Source organism: Dipodomys spectabilis, unplaced genomic scaffold (assembly GCF_019054845.1).
Source record: "Dipodomys spectabilis isolate Male_0828 unplaced genomic scaffold, ASM1905484v1 ptg000137l, whole genome shotgun sequence".
NCBI lineage: Eukaryota > Metazoa > Chordata > Mammalia > Rodentia > Heteromyidae > Dipodomys > Dipodomys spectabilis.
Window position 1 is genome coordinate 7371074 of NW_024870814.1, and position 18881 is coordinate 7389954.

The 18881-nt window shown below is 40.8% G+C and overlaps 1 protein-coding gene across 1 annotated transcript in view; it reads right to left on the reverse strand.

Annotated features, from left to right (window-relative positions):
• The window catches only part of LOC122116629 (charged multivesicular body protein 3), a 41796-nt gene that overhangs the window by 12780 nt on the left and 10135 nt on the right, over positions 1-18881 (reverse strand). The window contains exons 2-3 of the mRNA XM_042690381.1: positions 14803-14863; positions 3980-4159 (exon numbers count right to left, since the gene is read on the reverse strand). Coding sequence (XP_042546315.1) covers positions 3980-4159; positions 14803-14863 — 241 coding nt within the window. The remainder of the gene's footprint in view (positions 1-3979; positions 4160-14802; positions 14864-18881) is intronic.

Genomic DNA, 18881 nt, shown 5'->3' on the forward strand with positions numbered 1-18881 from the left:
ACTGGTGGCTACTATCTGTAATCCTAGGTACTTGAGAGGCTGAGACAGAGGTTTGTTAATGAAGGCCAGCTTGGGTAGAAAAGTTCTCAACTGAGAACTGGACACAGTAGTGTGTACTTATTATCCCAGAAGCCTAAAATTGGATCACATCCAGGAGCTTGACTGGAGAGGGAAGAAGGAGGGACAGGAAAGAAGGAAAAGGGAGAAAAGAGAAGGGAAGAGAAAGGACAGAGAGCAGCAGGGAACAGGTGATGGGAGGAGAGGAGAGAGAGAACTAGAACCGAACAAGGTGTGGTCCAGCAGGGAGGGTGTTTGCCTAGCAAGTGTGAGACCGAGTTCCAAATGAGTACCATTCCCTCCCTGAAGAGAGATTTTTATTTAAAGAATGACTTAATACTTGGCTGTTTGGAGTAATCTGCCTGTAAAGATTGGGGAAGGCTATCCTTAATCCAGCCTACCCTTTCTTCTCTCTCAGCCACTGTTTCTCTCAACATTTTCTTGAAAAAGGAGAAGAAAAAAGAAGCAAATGACTGGGAAAAGGAACTCTGAGAAATGATGCAAGGAATATAGTTAATATAGTTCAATTCTGCATCAATAACAGAGTGATAGTGGTTTTATTTTTAAAGTGATTTATATCTGTAATCCTAGCTACTGAGATCTCAATCTGAGGATGTAGATCAAAGCCAGCCCAGGCAGAAAAGTCCATGAAACTCTTTTTTTTTTTTGGTCCGATCGTGGGGCCTGAACTCTGGGCCTGAGCGCTGTCCCTCAGCTCTTCAGCTCAAGGCTAGCATTCTACCACTTGAGCCACAGTGCCACTTCCAGCTTTTTTCTTTTTGCTTATGTGGTGCTGAGGAATTGAACCCAGGGCCTCAGCCATGCAAGGCAAGCGCTCTACCACTGAGCCAACTTCCCAGCCCTCCATGAAACTCTTATCTCCAATTAACAAACAAAAAGCTGGAAGTGGTGCTATGGCTCAAGTGGTAGAGTGCCCAACAGGAGTGGAAAAAGCCAAGCAACAGTATGAGGGGCTGGGAATGTGGCTCAGTGGTAGAGTGCTTGCCTAGCATGCATCAAGCCCTAGGTTTGATTTCTTAGTACCATATAAACAGAAAAGACCAGAAGTGGCACTGTGGCTCAAGTGGTAGAGAGCTAACCTTGAGCAAAAGAAGCTCAGGGAGGGCTGGGAAGGTGGCTTAGTGGCAGAGCGCTTGTCTTGCATGCCTGAGGCCCTGGGTTCGATTCCTCAGCACCACATAAGCAAAAAGAAAAAAGCCGAAGTGGCGCTGTGGCTCAAGCGGTAGAGTGCTAGCCTTGAGCTGAAGAGCTGAGGGACAGCGCTCAGGCCCAGAGTTCAGGCCCCACGACCGGACCAAAAAAAAAAAAAAGAAGCTCAGGGACAGTGCCCAGGCCCTGAGTTCAAGCCTCAGGATTGGACAAAAGAAAAAAGACATGAAAAGAACATGAAGTGCTGAATTCACCTCCCTTCTGAAGGGAGGGATGGGATGGGGAACAATGGAGCAGAACAATGGAAGGGGTGACATTGTACTTAACAAAATTAAATATATATATAAAAGTCTCCTGAAAATTAAAATTAAGATAGCCAAAATGAAGAATTCAAAAAAAGAAATAAAAAGTAAATTTGAAGAAGGTTCTCAGGAAGAACACAAATGCAAAACTGATGATGATGACAGTTATTTCGACCCTACAGATACACCAAGTACCATGAACCAGGTAATGAATTAAACTTCATGAATAATACTTTCTAGAAGGAAATTATTATCTTCAAAATGGAAACTAGAAATATTAACGGATCTGTGTAGAAGACCAAAGTGACCTGAAGCTTGCTGAAATATATATGGAAAATGGAAAGGAAATGTACATACACATATCCAAGAAATGAAGTCCCCAGACAAGCCCACCCAGGAACAGATGGACAGAAGTTTTACCTTTTTTTTGGTTGGTCATGGGTCTTGAACTCAGGGCCGAAGAGCTGTCCCTGAGCTCTGTTGCTTAAGGCTAGCACTCTACTACTTTGAACTACAACTCCACTTCCAGTTCTTGAGTGGTTAACTGGAAACAAGAGTCTGTTGGGGACTTTTCTGCCTGGGTTGGCTTCGAACTGAAATTCTCAGATCTCAAGCCTCCTGAGTAGCTAGGATTACAAACAGGCATGAGCCACTGGTACCCAGCTCAGAAGCATTATCTTTTAAAAATCCACATGAAAACATTTACAGATGAACTTATATGCTGTCTTGGATTCCCCACAGGAAACTACAGGAACTTGTTGAAAATATAAATGAAGTGAAACCAGCTAGCTTGAGACAGGGTCTCCGTATGTAGCCTAAGCTAGCCCTGAACTCAAGATCCTCCTGCCATGCCTCCCAAGTACTGAGATTACAGGTCTGTACTGGCTTTCCCAGCTTGTCATACTTTTTTTTTCCCAATTCATGATTATTTTCTTCATGCAAAGAAACCTAGGACTTAGGCATACTTAAAAATCAGGGCTGGGAAGGTGGCTCAGTGGTAGAGCGCTTGCCTTGCATGCATGAGGCCCTGGGTTCGATTCCTCAGCACCACATTAAAAAAAAAAAAAAAAAGAAAGAAAAAAAAATCATATCTAAATGTTAAAATGTTGTTTAAGTTATAAAATGTTAAACATGAAAAAAATACCTTTCCAGCCCAAAATAAGCAAATACTGGACTAGATATAGGTAATTCACTTGGTACTACCCTCTCAATTGAAACACTGAATTTTCTAACTTATGACTGTGCTGTATTCATCAATGAAGTATCTTAACACAATGCGAAAGATATTCTTCAGTTAAAAATCTCTTCTGCCTGTAATCCTAGCTACTCAGGAGGCTGAGATCTGAGGATTGTGGTTCAAAGCCAGCCTGGGCAGGAAAGTCAGTAAAACTCTCATTTCCAACTAGCCAACAGAAGACTGGAAATGGTGCTCAAGTGGTAGAGTGCTTGCCTTAAGCTAAAGAGCTTAAGGACAGTGCCCCAGCCCAGAGTTCAAGCCCCACGACCTACCAAAATAATAATAATAATAATAAAGAAAAAAATATCTCCTGACAGGGTCCTGGTGGTTCATATTTGTAATCCTACCTACTAAGGAAACTGAGATTTGAGGATTCCGGTTCAAAGACAGCCAGGTCAAAAAAGTCTGTGAGACTTATCTCCAATTAAGAACCAAAAAGCTTAAAGTGAAGCTGTGGTTCAAGTGGCAGAGTGCCAGCCTTGAGAGGAAAAAAATCTAAGGCATAGTGCTCAGACCCTGAGTTCAAGCCCCAGTACTGGCCAAAAAAAGAAAGAAAAAAAGTCTATCCATATTTGTGAGTCCTTCTTCAGTCTATATATCTGACAACCACTTAGTATCATATGAAAGAATGTGAGGAGGAATTAAATGAAGTGTCAGAGATGAAGGAAAGAGGAAGTGAAAACCAAAGCCTTATTAAAAATTTTGCCTGGGGTTGGCTATACTGAGCTTAGGACACAGCAAGGAGCTTTTTCTTCATCCTTCCTACAAAAGCATAGCCATGCTCTTACTCCTACAGCATGATTCGCCCATCCCGTAACATTGTTCAATATAGTCAAACTTCTAAACAAATCAGATTTTCTTTTTTGTCGGTTGTGGGGCCTGAACTCTGGGCTTGGGCGCTGTCCCTCAGCTCTACAGCTCAAGGCTAGTGCTCTACCACTTGAGCACCACTTCTGGCTTTTTCTGTTTATGTAGTACTGAGGAGTTGAACCCAGGGCCTCTACCACTGGGCCACCTTCCCAGCTCACAAATCAGATTTGTAGGTAGATTTTTGTCATTGTTTCAGAAACACTGGCAAAATAACAATAAAATAACAATAATAATTATACTCCAATGAGGACAATATGAAAAATAAAACACAGAAAGCCATATGGACACTAACAGTGCCTGCGTCAGCACTTTGATGTGGGTGCTACAGTGAGGGTTGCCTTACCCAGCTGGTTCTTCATGCCCATGAGCACAGAATTCATGTGCGCTCTGGATGCATACAGCTTGTTCACAGCCTTCCTAGACCTTATCATCTCCTTGGCCAGAACCACACAGACATCCTTCTGGCCCTTCTTGGCAGCATCTTTCACAGACCGCTTCACTTTTTCTTCTTCTCTTTGAATGTCTAGAGAGATTGAGAATAGAAAAACTCATATATACTTGGAATAAAACAAGTAGGGGAAGGTATTTATTATTTGTAGAAACAAAACTAACCAAAGCAGTTTAACAGTAAAAAGAGGAGTATAATCCTATTATACCTGACAAAAATAAAAAATGAAAGCCTTTTGTGAGTTTGTGAGACATTTATTGGTGCCTGTACCAAGAAGCTTGAAATGCATTCTAGAGCTTGTTATAAGTAGCACTCTCACAATTATGTGGTTTATAAATAGTTTGTAAAAACTTGCAACTTGGCTAGGAATGTGGCTAGTGGCAGAGTGCTTGCCTAGCATGCATGAGGCCCTGGGTTCGAATCCTTGGTGCCACATAAACAAAAATAATTTTTAAAAACAACAAAAAACCCTGCAACTTAAGAAAAAATCTGAATATATTCAAAGTATTGTATCAGCATCAACTAGAGGTAAAATATGTCTGTGTTATATGATTTAAAATCAGTAGACTGTGTGGCTGCGAAGGTGGCTCAGTGGTAGAATGTTTGCCTTGCATGCATGAGGCCTTGGGTTTGATTCCTTAGCACCACATAAGCAGAAAAAGGCAGAAGTGGTGCTATGGCTCAAGTGGTAGAGTGCTAGCCTTGAGCTGAAGAGCTAAGGGAAGAGTTCAGGCCCCATGACCAACCAAAACAACAACAACAACCAGTAGACTGTTTTCAACTTTAAAAACCAATAGTATCATTGGGTGACTATGGCTCAAATGGGTAATCCTAGCTACTCAAAAGACTGAGATCTGGAGGATCATGATTCAAAGTCAGCCTGGACAGAAAAGTCTAGGATTCCATCTCCAAAATAACCAGCAAAATGCCAGGCTGGAAACATGATTCAAGTGGTAGAACCCCAGTCAAGCAAACAAGCCAAGCCATGTATGAAGCCTTGAGTTCAAACCTTAGTACCGCCACTGCCATGAAACAAAATACAAAAACCCTGTGGTATAGGTTCAATCTCCAGTACCACAAACATACACATACACAAAATTCACCATATTACTTATTCTTAGGTATACACTTCAGTGATATTAAGCCTATTCATATTGCTAAACAATAATCATTGTATCTATCTTTAAAACTTAAAATCTATATCCATTAAACAATCCCTTCTCCTCAGTCCCTTTTAATCACGCTGGCTCCATGAATCTATCTATGCTAGTAGTTCATATAAGTGGAATCTACAGTATTTTTTTGTTGGCTTCCATCAATTAGCGTAATGCCCTCAAGTTTTATCCATATGCAGCATGGGGCAGAACTTTCCTCCCTCTTCAATAATATTCAAAGTGTATACTCCATACTCTGTTGTGTGCAACTTTTAGCTATCATCAATAATGCTAGCTACTAATATATATATATATAAAGTATATGTGTGTGTGTGTGTGTGTGTGTATATATATATATATATATACACATATATAAAATACATATATATTAGGCAACAGTGGCTCACACCTGTAATCCTAGCTAAGATTGTGGTTTGAAGCCAACCCAGGCAGGGAAGTCCATGAGACTCTTAAATTCAATTAACAACAAAAAAGCTAGAAGTGAAGCTGTGGTTCAAGTGGTAGAGCATTAGTCTTGAGCAAAAAAACTCAGGAACCTCACCCAGATCCTCAGTTCAAGCCCCATGACAATCACCAAAAAAGAAAAAGAAAGAGAAGAATATGTATACACACAAGCTAGGCAGTGGTGGCTCCCACCTGTAATCCCAGCTACTCAAGAGGCTGAGGGCTGAGGATTGAGGTTTAAAGCCAGCCCTAGCAGGAAGGCTGTGAGATTACCTCTAATTAAACAGCAAAAAGCTGAACTAGAGGTGTGGCTCAAGTGGTAGAACACCAGCCATGAACAAAAAGCTAAAGTACAGACCAAGATGTTCTAGCCTCAGTATAAGCACCAAAAAATATATATATATACAAATAGTTCTTTAAGACTCTGCCTTCAATTTTTGTATATATAAAGTAAAATTGCCAGATCTTATGGTAATTCTACTTTGATTTCCTATTTTCCACAGCAATGGCATCATTTTTACATTTCTACTAACAATGCCCAAGGGTTTCAATTTTACCACATCTTCATCAACATTTATTTTCTGGTTTTTTGTTTCTTCCTTTTGAATTAGCAATCTGCTAGACATGAGGTAATATTTCCTACCAAGTTGGTTTTAATTTACATTTCCTTAACTAAACATTGTTTCATCTGCTTGACTGGCCATGTATATAGCTTCTTTGGAAAATGTCTATGCAAGTCCTTTTGCCCATTTTTGAACTGCATTTTTTTGTTTTGCTTACTTTAAGTTTTAGATGTGTTCTAAAACTGTAAATATTAATATAGTAATTCCTGATTACATGATTTGAAAATATTTTTCCCATTCTAGAAGCTGTCATAATTGTGCTGATAGTGCCCTTTGATGTGCAAAAACTTTAATCTGGCTTGATCTCTAGCCCTCACAGCTCTATTTCCAGCTTTTTTTTTTTTTTTTGTAGTTTAGTGGAAGTAAAAGTCTCACAGACTTTCCTGCTTTGGCTACCTTAGAATTGTGATCCTCAGATCTCAGCTTCCTGAGTAGATAGGATTACAGGTGTGAATCATTAGTGCCAGGCTCCATCTTTTTTTTCTTCCTATACTTTTAGTTTCATCTCCAAGTATGCCAAACCCAATGTCATGAAGTTTTATTCTAGGTTTTAATAGTTTTAGCTCTCATGTTTAGGATGATGACCCACTTTTAAATTTTTAGCTATGGTGCTAGTTAAGCGGGTTCAACTTCACTATTTTTATATTGGGAGGTAGGGAGAAAAAAACAGAAGCAGCCCTACATTGGGCTCTATTTTTAACATAATCTTATCCCATCTTTAAGACTTTGAGGAAATTAACTATGGTTAGGTACGGTAGAACACATATATAATGGAAGAGTGTGGCAGGCTGGGGCAGGAGAAATGTAAGATTGAGGCCAGCCTGGGCTACATAGTAAGGGGTGGAGAAGTGGAAGAGTTGAAAAAACCCAGGTGTAATTATTTTGGACATCACAGCAGCTAGAAGGCCCCTTAGGCCTTCTATCTGGCCTCAGACTACATTTGAGAATCCTAGGTTGGAGGAAGTACTGTTTTCATTCCTCATTCCTGGTGGGACTGTTGGTGACCACACAGTAATAGAGACCAAGCAAGAATCTTGATGGGCTGGTGATATGGCTCAAGGGTTAGAGCATTTGCAGAGAAAGTAAGAAGCCCTGAGTTCAAACCTCAGTACCACCAAAATGACCCAAGAATCTTGAGCTCCATGCTTAGGAAGCTTGTTAAAGAGAGCTCTCTGTGTGTAACTCAGCTCCGTTGCTGGCAGCACACACTCGCAACTTTATTTTTTTTCCTATCAATTTATAGTCTTCTCAGACCCATTTGTTGAAAATTCTGTTCTCTGACTGAATATTCTTTTTTTTTTTCAGTCGTGGGGCCTGAACTCTGGGCCTGGGTGCTGTCCCTCAGTTCTTCAGCTCAAGGCTAGCACTCTACCACTTGAGCCACAGCGCCACTTCCGGCTTTTTTTTTTCTGCTTATGTGGTGCTGAGGAATCGAACCCAGGGCCTCAGGCATGCAAGGCAAGCGCTCTACAACTGGGCCATCTTCCCAGCCCTGATTGAATGGTCTTTTAATTTTTAATTTTTACTGTTATTATAAAGGTGATATACAGACGGGTTACAGTTACATAGGTCAATTAATGAGATCATTTCTTTTGGGACAATGTCACCCATTCCCTCACTCTCTCCCAGTTCCACTGAATATTCTTAACACCCTTACAGAAAATCAGCTGACAATAAGACAACATGGTTTTACTTCTTTGTTTTTTGTTTTTGTTTTGTTTTTTTTTTTTTGGTCAGTCATGGGGCTGGAACTCTGGGCCTGAGTGTTGTACCTCAGCTCCTTAGCTCCTCAGCTCAAAGCTAGTGCTCTACTGCTTGAGCTACAGCACCACTTTTGGTTTTCTGGTGGTTTATTGGAGATAAGAGTTTCATGGCAGCCGGGCGCTGGTGGCTCAGGCCTGTAATCCTAGCTACTCAGGAGGCTGAGATCTGAGGATCGCGGTTCAAAGCCAACCCGGGCAGGAGAGACCGGGAGACTCCTATCTCCAATAAACCACCAGAAAACCAGAAGTGGCGCTGTAGCTCAAGTGGTAGAGCGCTCACCTTGAGCTGAAGAGCTGAGGGACAGCGCCCAGGCCCAGAGTTCAAGCCCCACGACCGAAAAAAAAAAAAAAAAAAAAAGAGTTTCACGGCTTTTCCTGCCCGGGATGACTCTGAACCGTGATCCTCAGATCTCAGCCTCCAGCATAGCTAGGATTACAGATGTGAGCCACCAGCGCCCCATTTTACTTCTTAGTTTTACTTCTTGACTCTCAATTCTTTTCCATTTGTCTACTGATGTATCTTTACACTCAGTATCGCAATTTTTTTTCTCTCTGCAGTTTTGTAATTAAATTTAAAAATCAAGAAGTGTCTTCTAACTTTATTTTTCCTTTTCAAAGTTTAGAGTTTTGTTTGATCTTAAGATTCCAGATAAAAAGATGTAACTAGCAAACATGAGGTTAAATGTTACCTCAGTATTGCCAAAAAATATCTGGATTCCAGGTGAAGTGTAGGAAGAGTCTACTACAGCATGGACATTTGAGCCATATCTCCATTTGCTAGTCAAATGGAGATAAAAATCTCAAAGGTTTGTCTGCCCAGGCTGGCTCTTCAAATCTCAGCTTCTTGACTAGCTAGAACTACAGGCATGAGCTAAGAATTTATTCTTATGCATTTTAAAAACTGCATTTTCAGTATATATAAGGAAAATAATTTCCTTTCCTTTCTTCCCTCCCTCCCCCCCCTTTTCTTCCTTCTTCCTCTCTCTCTCTCTCTCTTTTTCTCTGGTTGTTCAACTTGAACTCTTGGCCTGAGCACTGTCCCTCAGCTCCAGGCTCAAGGCTAGCACTCAACCAGTAAGCCACAGTGCCACTTCTGGTTTTCTGGTGGCTTGAGATAAGAGTCTCAAGGACTTTCCTGCCCCAGCTGGCTTTGATCCGTGATCTTCAGATCTCAGCCTCCTGAGTAGGTAGGATTATGGCCGTTAGCCATCGGCACCCAGCAGACAAATGATTTTCTTATACTGAGGCATCTCTTAAGCATCTTTTAAGAAATCACACCATGTGTGTGATCATTAGCATTGAAAAATAAATGACAAAAAATGATGACCTAACATAATAAGCCAAAACCATTTTTACTAATCTTTGTCCATCTATTTGTCCTCTATTGTAGCTCACTGTGGGAATTTAGATATAGTTCTTGGCTCAGAATTGTGGCTTAGTGGTAGAGTGCTTGTGTGGCATGCATGAAGCCCTGGGTTCAATTCCTCAGTACCACACACACAGAAAAAGCCAGAAGTGGCTCTGTGGCTCAAGTGGTAGAGTGCTAGCCTTGAGCAAAAGAAGCACAGGGACAGTGCCCAGGCCCTGAGTTCAAATCCCAGGACTGGCAAAAAAAAAAAAAGACACCACATCAAAGTTGTCCAAGAATCAAATAGTAGAGCAATAGATGGCTTCATTGTTGACACATGACACAAACCACCAAAAAGCAACATAAGACACAAAACAGGTAAAAATAAAACACTGTCACTAATACCAGATAATATGAAATCATTATATCACTTAAATTTGCTACATTAGAAATAGTCACTTCAGAATTATTAGGTAAATAATTTACAAAGCTCCAAAAATAACAGCACAAACCCATAAATATGATAGGCATTTTAAAGATAGCAACAGAAAAAAACCAAATGTAAGAAATATTAATGCATGGCTGGGAAGTTGGCTCAGTGGTAGAGTGCTTGCCTTGCATGCCTGAGGCCCTGGGTTCGATTCCTCAGCACCACATAAGCAAAAAGAAAAAAGCCGGAAGTGGCGCTGTGGCTCAAGTGGTAGAGCGCTAGCCTTGAGCTGAAGAGCTGAGGGACAGTGCTCAGGCCCAGAGTTCAGGCCCCACGACCGGACCCAAAAAAAAAAAAAAAAAAAGAAATATTAATGCAAAAGCAATTAACCAAAATGTTTTCATTCCTTTCTGATTTCCTTTTCTGTATGTTGTATAGCTATTTTCCTTAAGAAATGTTTTCCCAATACTAAGCTTGAGTTTCTTTATTAATGACTATTAATGGTAAGCAACTGAAAATATCCTTGGAAGAGTTATGGCTTAGAAGACCATTTAAATGAACAAATAAGCTACAGCTATCAAAGAGATAAATTTAAAGAAACAAGGTATGGTGATATACACCTGCAATTTTAACACTAGAGAGGCTGAGGAACAAGGATCAGAATTTCTAGGCCAACCTGGGCTACCCAGTGAGGCCCTGTCTCAAAAACCCAACCTGAACATCATCGTCATCATCATCATCATCAAAATCATCAAATTTTAAAAACAGGGGAAAAGAATGTAATGAACAAAGCACAAAAAAGGAATGAAAATGCTTGTGAGATACTAACTGAATTTGAAATTTTAAAAGTGAAATTAATCAACTATGCTAATATCACTGTACATTTTACTTCATGTTATAAGCTACATTTACTTTAAGCAAAGCATGAAGGACTGGGAAGGTGGCTCAGTGGTAGAGTGCTTGCCTTGCATGCATGAGGCCCTGGGTTCAATTCCTCAGCACCACATAAACAGAAAAAGCCAGAAGTGGCGCTGTGGCTCAAGTGGTGGAGCGCTCGCCTTGAGCTGAAGAGCTGAGGGACAGCGCCCAGACCCAGAGTTCAGGTCCACGAATGGCAAAAAAAAAAAAAAAAAAGCAAAGCATGAAAATTACTTCCATTTTCTCACAGATTTCCATTTCTAAAATGTGTCATGCCTTGTACATATCCAAGTTTGTATTTGGTGTTTTTTTCCTTCAGCCTATAATTTCCTTTACATCTCCGATATTTACCTTTGAATGATAGTTTCACTGGATATAAAATAACATTTTTTTCTTTAACATATTAACAGATATTCTACTTTAGAGTATAGATTCTGATAAGCAATTTTTTTAGCTTTTCCATTGTTTCCTGTATATACTTTTTGGAGTTGGGTGTTATTAAACTTAGGGCTTTAGGCATGCAAATACTCTCTCAGGTACATCTTCAGTCCTTATTCCCTATATTTAATGGTTTTTTTACTGGCTTTCTTTGTTGAGTAAGGTGATCATACTATTCTTTGGTATGGTTTTCACTGCATTTATCTAGTTTGGGAATGGGTGTTCGGCTGGGCATGAAATTTTCATCATTTCTTCTGATCTCTGATTCTATTCCTTCTGAGATTCAAATTACAGATGTTAGATCACTTGATATGGTTCCACTGGTCAAAGAAGCTCTGCTGGCCGGGTACTGGTGACTCACACCTGAAATCCCAGCTATTCAGTAGGCTGAGATCTGAGGAGCATGATTCAAAGTCACCCTGGGCAGGAAAGTCCATGAAACTTTTTTTTTTGGGTGGGGGGGGGGGGGGGTGTCCGCTCGTGGGGCCTGAACTCTGGGCCTGGGCGCTGTCCCTCAGCTCTTCAGCTCAAGGCTAGCGCTCTACCACTTGAGCCACAGCGCCACTTCTGGCTTTTTTCTTTTTGCTTATGTGGTGCTGAGGAATCGAACCCAGGGCCTCGAGCATGCAAGGCAACCGCTCTACCACTGAGCCACTTTCCCAGCCCCTCCATGAAACTCTTATCTCCAATTAACCACCAGAAAACCTGAGTGCTGCTGTGGCTCAAGTGGTAGAGCACTAAAGTGGTAGAACTGAATTGCTCAAGGACAGAGCCTAGGCCCAGGGTTTAAGTCCCACAACCAGAAGAAGGGGAAGGGAAAGAGGAATAAGGGGAAGAGGAATAGGGAGAAGGGGAAGGGGAAGAAAAGGGAGGAGGAGGAGGAGAAAGCAGCAGCAGCAGCAGCTCCGCTGGTTTTCTTTGTATGGCAGTTTGGATAGTTTGTGTTACTATCTTTAGTTTTACTGATCATACTTTTTAGTGGTTATCTAATCTGTAGTTAAAATCATACAGGGAACTCATTACATCTCTGGATGTTGAATTTTGTTCTTTAGTATCTTCTTTATTTATCTCCAGTTCTTGTTTTCCTTCAAATCTCCCCAAATATTTCCTAACATTGTTTTATTCATCTGTTTCTGGGTCTATTTCCCATTTTGGTTTTTTTTTGACAGTCTTAGGGCTAGAACTCTGGGCCCAGGGACTGTCCCTGAATCCTTTTGCTCAAGGCAGGTTCTCTACCACTTGAGGCACAGCTCCACTTCCAGCTTTCTTTTTATTGGAGATAATGTGGCTTAGTGGTAGAGTGCTTGCCTAGCATGCATGAGGCCCTGAGTTCCATTCTTCAATACCACATAAACAACAAAAACAAAAATAAAATAACAAAACAAAATTGCAAAAAAAAATATGTCTCAAGGACTTTCTTGCTCTGGATGGCTTCCAATTGCAATCCTTAGATCTCAGCCTCCTGAACAGCTGGGATTTCAGGTGTAAGCCACCAGTGCCAGGCTTGAATCTATTTCTATTGTCTAATTTTCCCACCAATTTGGGGTAAGATTTTCCTGTTTCTTCCCAGGTTTTTCTTTTCCCCACCCGGTCAATGGCTCCATTTTTGGATGTGTGAAGTTCATAGTCTTCCATTACTTTGGTTGATAACTAAGTTCCCTAAAAACAGCTTCCAGACTTATTTTTAAGTTTATTTCATAAGTGTTTATGGTGCCCTTATTCTTTGCATTTTTATTAAGATGTGACTTTCCTGGTAGTTGCTCTGTTTCAAGTAGTTGTTCTTTGTCCAGCCTCTTAAAATTTCACTCTAAGCAAGCATATTGCTTAGATTAGTACTCACACAAAAACTCAAATGGTTGAGTTCTTTCTCTAGGTATTTTCCTCTTTAATACCTTTCAACTCAGCAGAACTACCATTCTCTGCTTTGGAATGCCATCCCATGAGCTACACTGCAAAAAGCTAGAACCATATTGGGGATATTTCTTTTCTTTGTAATCAGAATCCCAAAGTGCTAGTTGTCCAAAATAGTGCTAGTTGTCTTGCTTTTCAACTTTTTGTTTACAATCAAAACCAGTTACTTCATCATGGCTGGAATGGTATTCTCATTTCCTTTTTCTTTTTTTTTAAATGGTGGTACTAAGCCAGGCACCGTGGCTCATACCTGTAATCCTAGCTACTCAGGAGGCTGAGATCTGAAGATCACGGTTCAAAGCCAGTTCAGGCAGAGAAGTCCGTAAGACTCTTATCTCCAATAAACCACTAGGAAACCAGAGTGGTGCTGTAACTAAAGTGGTAGAGCGCTCGTCTTGAGGTGAAGAGTGCAGGGACAGCACCTAGGCCCAGAGTTCAAGCCCCCAACAGACAAGATAGATAGATAGATAGATAGATAGATAGATAGATAGATAGATAGATAGATAAATAGATAGATAGATAGATAATAAAATGGTGGTACTAAGGTCGAACTTAAGGCCTTTGCTAACCAGGAGCTCTAATATTTGAGCCACTTCATCAAACCATTTTTGTGTTAGGTATTTTAAGATAAAGTCTTACTTTATCCTGGGCTTACCTAGACTTCGATTCTTCCATTTGTGTTTCTCTTTCTGAAAAGTCAGTTGTGCACCACTACATCAAGCTACTGTGTTTCCCCCACTAGTTTGGATGACAGACACACTACTGTACCCAGCCACTGAGATGGGAGTTTCATGAACTTTTATGCCCAAACTAGCATTGAACTGTAACACCTTCCCAACAACGCTAACTTAGAAGTAACTATAAGCTTGAGCCACAGTATTTGGCTCTAATTCTTTTTAAAAGTTAGTAACATTAGAATACCTTTATTCTATTCTTCTCCAATCATATCACCTTAATTTCAACTTATTTGAATTGAATTACAAAAAAAGCCATTTGTTTATATAGCAGAGGTTTTGTTTCCTCTTATAAGACATGTTTCTTTTAATTGTCTTTTTTATTCTGACAATAAAAATAATAGCAGGGTGCCAGTAACTTACACCTGTGATCCTGGCTATTCAAGAGGCTGAGATCTGAGGTTGGAGGTTCAAAGCCAGCCCCAGCAGAAGAATCCATGAGACTCACCTCCAATAAATGACTCAGAAACGCCAGAAGTGGCTCTGTGGATCAAGAGGTAGAGCACTAGCCTTGAGTACAAAGAAGATCAGGGACAACACCCAGGCCCTGAGTTCAAGCCCCAGGACAGGCCAAAAAAAAAAAAAAAAGCAAATAATGAGGACATCTACAAATTATTAGTATGTGAATAAACTATCTTATGACATCTAGATAATTTTTTTTGTTTTCCTGGTCGTGGGGCCTGAACTCTGGATCTAGGTGCTGTCCCTCAGCTCTTCAGCTGAAGGCAGCACTCTACCTACCACTTGAGCCACAGAGCCACTTCTGGCTTTTTCTGCTTATGTGGTGCTGAGGAATTGAACCCAGGGCCTCATGCAAGCAAGGCAAGCACTCTACCACTGAGCCACCTTCCCAGCCCCATAGAATGACATTTTTAAGAACTGAAGTGAAACATATCAAGAAAGTATAGGACAAGAACACAGAAAAACAATTTACCTCTTACTTGCCGGTCGATAACTCTCATTTCCTTTCTTATCTTCAAGGACCATTCATTAACCTAGGACAAATTTTAGGTAAAGAATTTCAAGAGAAACAAACACAACCAATTTTAAACAATTTTGATTAATTCTTCTTTTTAGACACAAGATAAACTATTTTCTTCCTCAACACTTTACTCATAATGCACAGACATTGCAGGTTTGTTAAAGTTTCCTAAATGAAAGCAGGCAGGAAGAAGTACTCAGGAGTATGGTATTCTGCAGTTACTCAAACCTTTTTTTCCTTTTCCGCTGGGATTTGAACTCAGTGCTTGAAGATTATGCAATTTACTTGCTTAGCTGGTATTCTACCACTTAAGCCATGCTTCCAGCCAGACTTTTGGAGGCTATTTTGGAGATGGACTCTCACAGACTTCTGACTGGCTTGGCTTCAAACCTTGATCCTCTGGATCTTGGCCTCCTAAGTAGCTAGGACTATCAACATAAAGTGCCCATAAACATTTTTTTCAGGAATGCATAGACAAAGACATTTTTTTTTACAAGCACAAGATAACCTTTTAAATATAGTTATTTCAAAAACTAGTCTATGTGTCATGTAAATTCATCTTTTCCTTCTCCCCTTTAACATTTTTTTTCCATTTTGCACAAAATATTCCATTAATCCACATCCCTTATTATCATAATATAATTCTCAGTAAGGAAAAACCCATGAAGCACTAATCAGGGAGTCAACTGGAAATACTGGTGTAGGTGTTAACAGTAAATAACTCTGATTATCAAATTTTAATGGTAGTACTGGAATTTGAACTCAGGGCCTTGCAAGCTACCACATCCCTAGCATTTTTTGCTTTTTAATTTTTTTGTCGGTTGTGGGTCTTGAATTCTGGGCCTGGGCACTGTCCCTCAGTTCTTCAGTTCAAGGCTAGTGCTCTACCACTTGAGCCACAGTGCCACTTCTGGTTTTCTAGTGGTTTATTGGAGATAAGAGTCTCATGGACTTTCCTGCCTGGGCTGGCTTTGAACCCTGAACCTCAGAGCTCAGCCTCCTGATTAGCTAGGATTATAGGCATGAGCCACCAGCACCCGGCTTATTTTTTTATTTTTGTGTATGGGTATTGGTATTTGAACTCAAGGCTTCACTCTCTCCCTTAGGCACTCTACTACTTGAGCCACAGATCTACTTCCACCTATTTCCTGGTTAATTGGAGATGAGTCTGGATTTGTTGGCCCAGGCCCATGACTCTTCTGCCCCAGCTGGCTTCAAACAGAAATCCTTAGATTTCAGCCTCCTGTGTAGCTAGGATTACCAATGAGCCTGGGTGCTTTCATTATTTTTGGAATAGGGCCTGACTTGAAGTAGCTTGGATTATAATTCTATTTATACTTCAGATTATGATTCCACTTATACTACCATATAGCTGGGATGATAGGTGTGTGTCACCATGCCCAACTTTTTTGGGGGGGATGGGGTAGGGTAGGGGGGCCCGTCAAGCTTGAACCAAGGGTCTGGGCACTGTTCCTGAGTTCTTTTTTTTTTTTTTTCTCAAGGTTTTAACCATAGTGCCAACTTCCAGTTTTCTGGTGGCTAATTGGTGGTTAAGACTTTCTTTGCAGGCTGGCTTTGAACCATAATCCTCAGATTGTAGCCTCCTGAGTAGTTAGGATTACAAGAGTGAGTCACCAGCACCCAGTTACAATATCCAACTTTTTATTGGTTGAGTTAAGGTCTTGCAAACTTTTTGCCTGTGTTGGCCTTAAAATACAAGTTTCCCAGTTTCAGCTCCCAAGAAGCTAGGCTAACAAGTATGGGGACTTAACTACCAAACTCTTATGCAAATAAATTTTCTAATTCTTCACTTTTTTAAATCACTGAAGGAAAATCAAGAGTTGTCAACTGATTAATCATTAAAAGTAGATTTATATGTGCTTCCTAGTAAAGGACTCATAAGAAGTTTTAAAGAAGTGGCACTGTCATTTAAAAACCCCTCTCTTGGGCTGGGAAGGTGGCTCAGTGGTAGAGCGCTTGCCTTGCATGCATTGAGGCCCTGGGTTCGATTCCTCAGCACATAAGCAGAAAAAAAAAAGCCGGAAGTGGCACTGTGGCTCAAGTGGTAGAGCGCTAGCCTTGAGCTGAAGAGCTGAGGGACAGCGCCCAGGCCCAGAGTTCAGGCCCATGATGGGACCTCAAAAATAACAAAACAAAAGAAAAAAAAACCCTCTCGTTAGGTGTTATGACTAATGACTGTAACCCTATCAGAAAGCTGAGATCTAAGGATTTCAGTTTGAAGCCAGCTGGGGCAGAAAATTCATGAGGTTCTTATCTCCAATAAACAATACTCAGAAAGAGCTGGAAATGATGCGGTGTCTCTAGTGGTAGAGTGCTAGCCTTGCACACAAAGATGCTCAGGGATGGCACCTAGGCTGAGTTCAAGCCCCAGGACCAACAAAAACAAACAAAAACAAAATAAAGCAAAAAAACCCTCTCTGCTGGACACTGGTAGCTCAGGCCTGTAATCCTAGTTACTCTAGAGGCCAAGATCTGAGGCTCACATTTTAAAACTAGCCAGGGCAGTAAAGTCCTTGAAATTCTTTTTTTTTTTTCTGGGTCCGGTCATGGGGCCTGAACTCTGGGCTTGGGCGCTGTCCCTCAGCTCTTCAGCTCAAGGCTAGCGCTCTACCACTTGAGCCACAGCGCCACTTCCAGCTTTTTTTTTTCATTTTGCTTATGTGGTGCTGAGGAATCGAACCCAGGGCCTCAGGCATGCAAGGCAAGCGCTCTACCACTGAGCCATCTTCCCAGCCCAGTCCTTGAAATTCTTATCCCCAATTTATCACCAGAAAACTAGAAGTAGCACTGTCACTCAAAGTGGTATAGCACTAGCCTTGAGCAAAAAGAGCTCTTAGTTCATGTCCCATGACCAACAAAACAAAAAAAAAATCACCAACCCTCTACATTCCCATCTTCTCAAAGAGATATTGCAACACTTAAATCTAATAAAACAAAACAGGAATAGAAGACATTCTGAATTCTGTATATTTATCCATGAACACAGAGACTAAAAAACATTTTTGAAATGTCCTATCATTAAGCCAGGCACCAATGGCTATTGCCTGTAATCCTAGCTACGTGAAAGGTTGAGATCTGCCATCCCAGGCAGTAAAGTCCCTAAGACTCATAATTATCCAGCAAAAAAATAAAAATAAAAGCTGGGAGCTGGTGGCTCACGCCTGTAATCCTAGCTACTCAGGGGGTTGAGATCTGAGGATCATGGTTCAAAGCCAGCCAGGGCAGGAAAGTCCATGAAACTCATCTCCAATAAACCAGCAGAAAATGGGAAGTGGTGCTATGGCTCAAGTGGTAGAGGGCTAGCCTTGAGCTGAGGGACAGCACCCAGGCCCAGAGTTCAAGCCCCACAACCAACATAAATAAATAAATAAATAAATGCAAAGTAAAAATAAATGTAAGTAGAGGTTGGCTCAAGCTTTGAGTGTAAAAAGCTAAGGGACGATTTTTTCCTGTGGATCTACCCCCTAAGCCTGTGAAGACCCAGACTAGCCTCGCCAGCAGAGCGTCATGCCATGAGTGTCTCTATGATCCTGTCCTGTCTCCAGTCTCCTCTTCAGTCATTAATGGCATCCCAGTGCAGCTCTCCATTGGAGCTGAACTGGACTGGTGGTATTGTTTTTTTATCTTTCTTTCCTCTCTAGCATGTTTCCTAACTGTGTTATGTGTATTTGGGGGCTGCAGGCCTTTGTAACAACTGGCTTTCTGCAGCCTGCTAACCGTGTAATAAAGACTCCAATATTCTATTTTTTTTTAAAAAGCTAAGGGACAATGCCTGGCAAAAAGCAAATGCTGAAATAGACATTTTATGAGTTTCATAAAGAAGGGAGAACGATTTTCAACCATAAGTAACACTTAACAAAAATCTCCAGAACCTTCCTTGTAAAAATTGCAAAACAATCTGTTAGAAAATCCATTTTTAAACCTATAAAATCAAAAGGAATTTTTCAAAAGAAAAAGTTGCCTAAGAGAATTGGAAAAAAAAACACAAATAGCTAGTCATGTCTTAAACC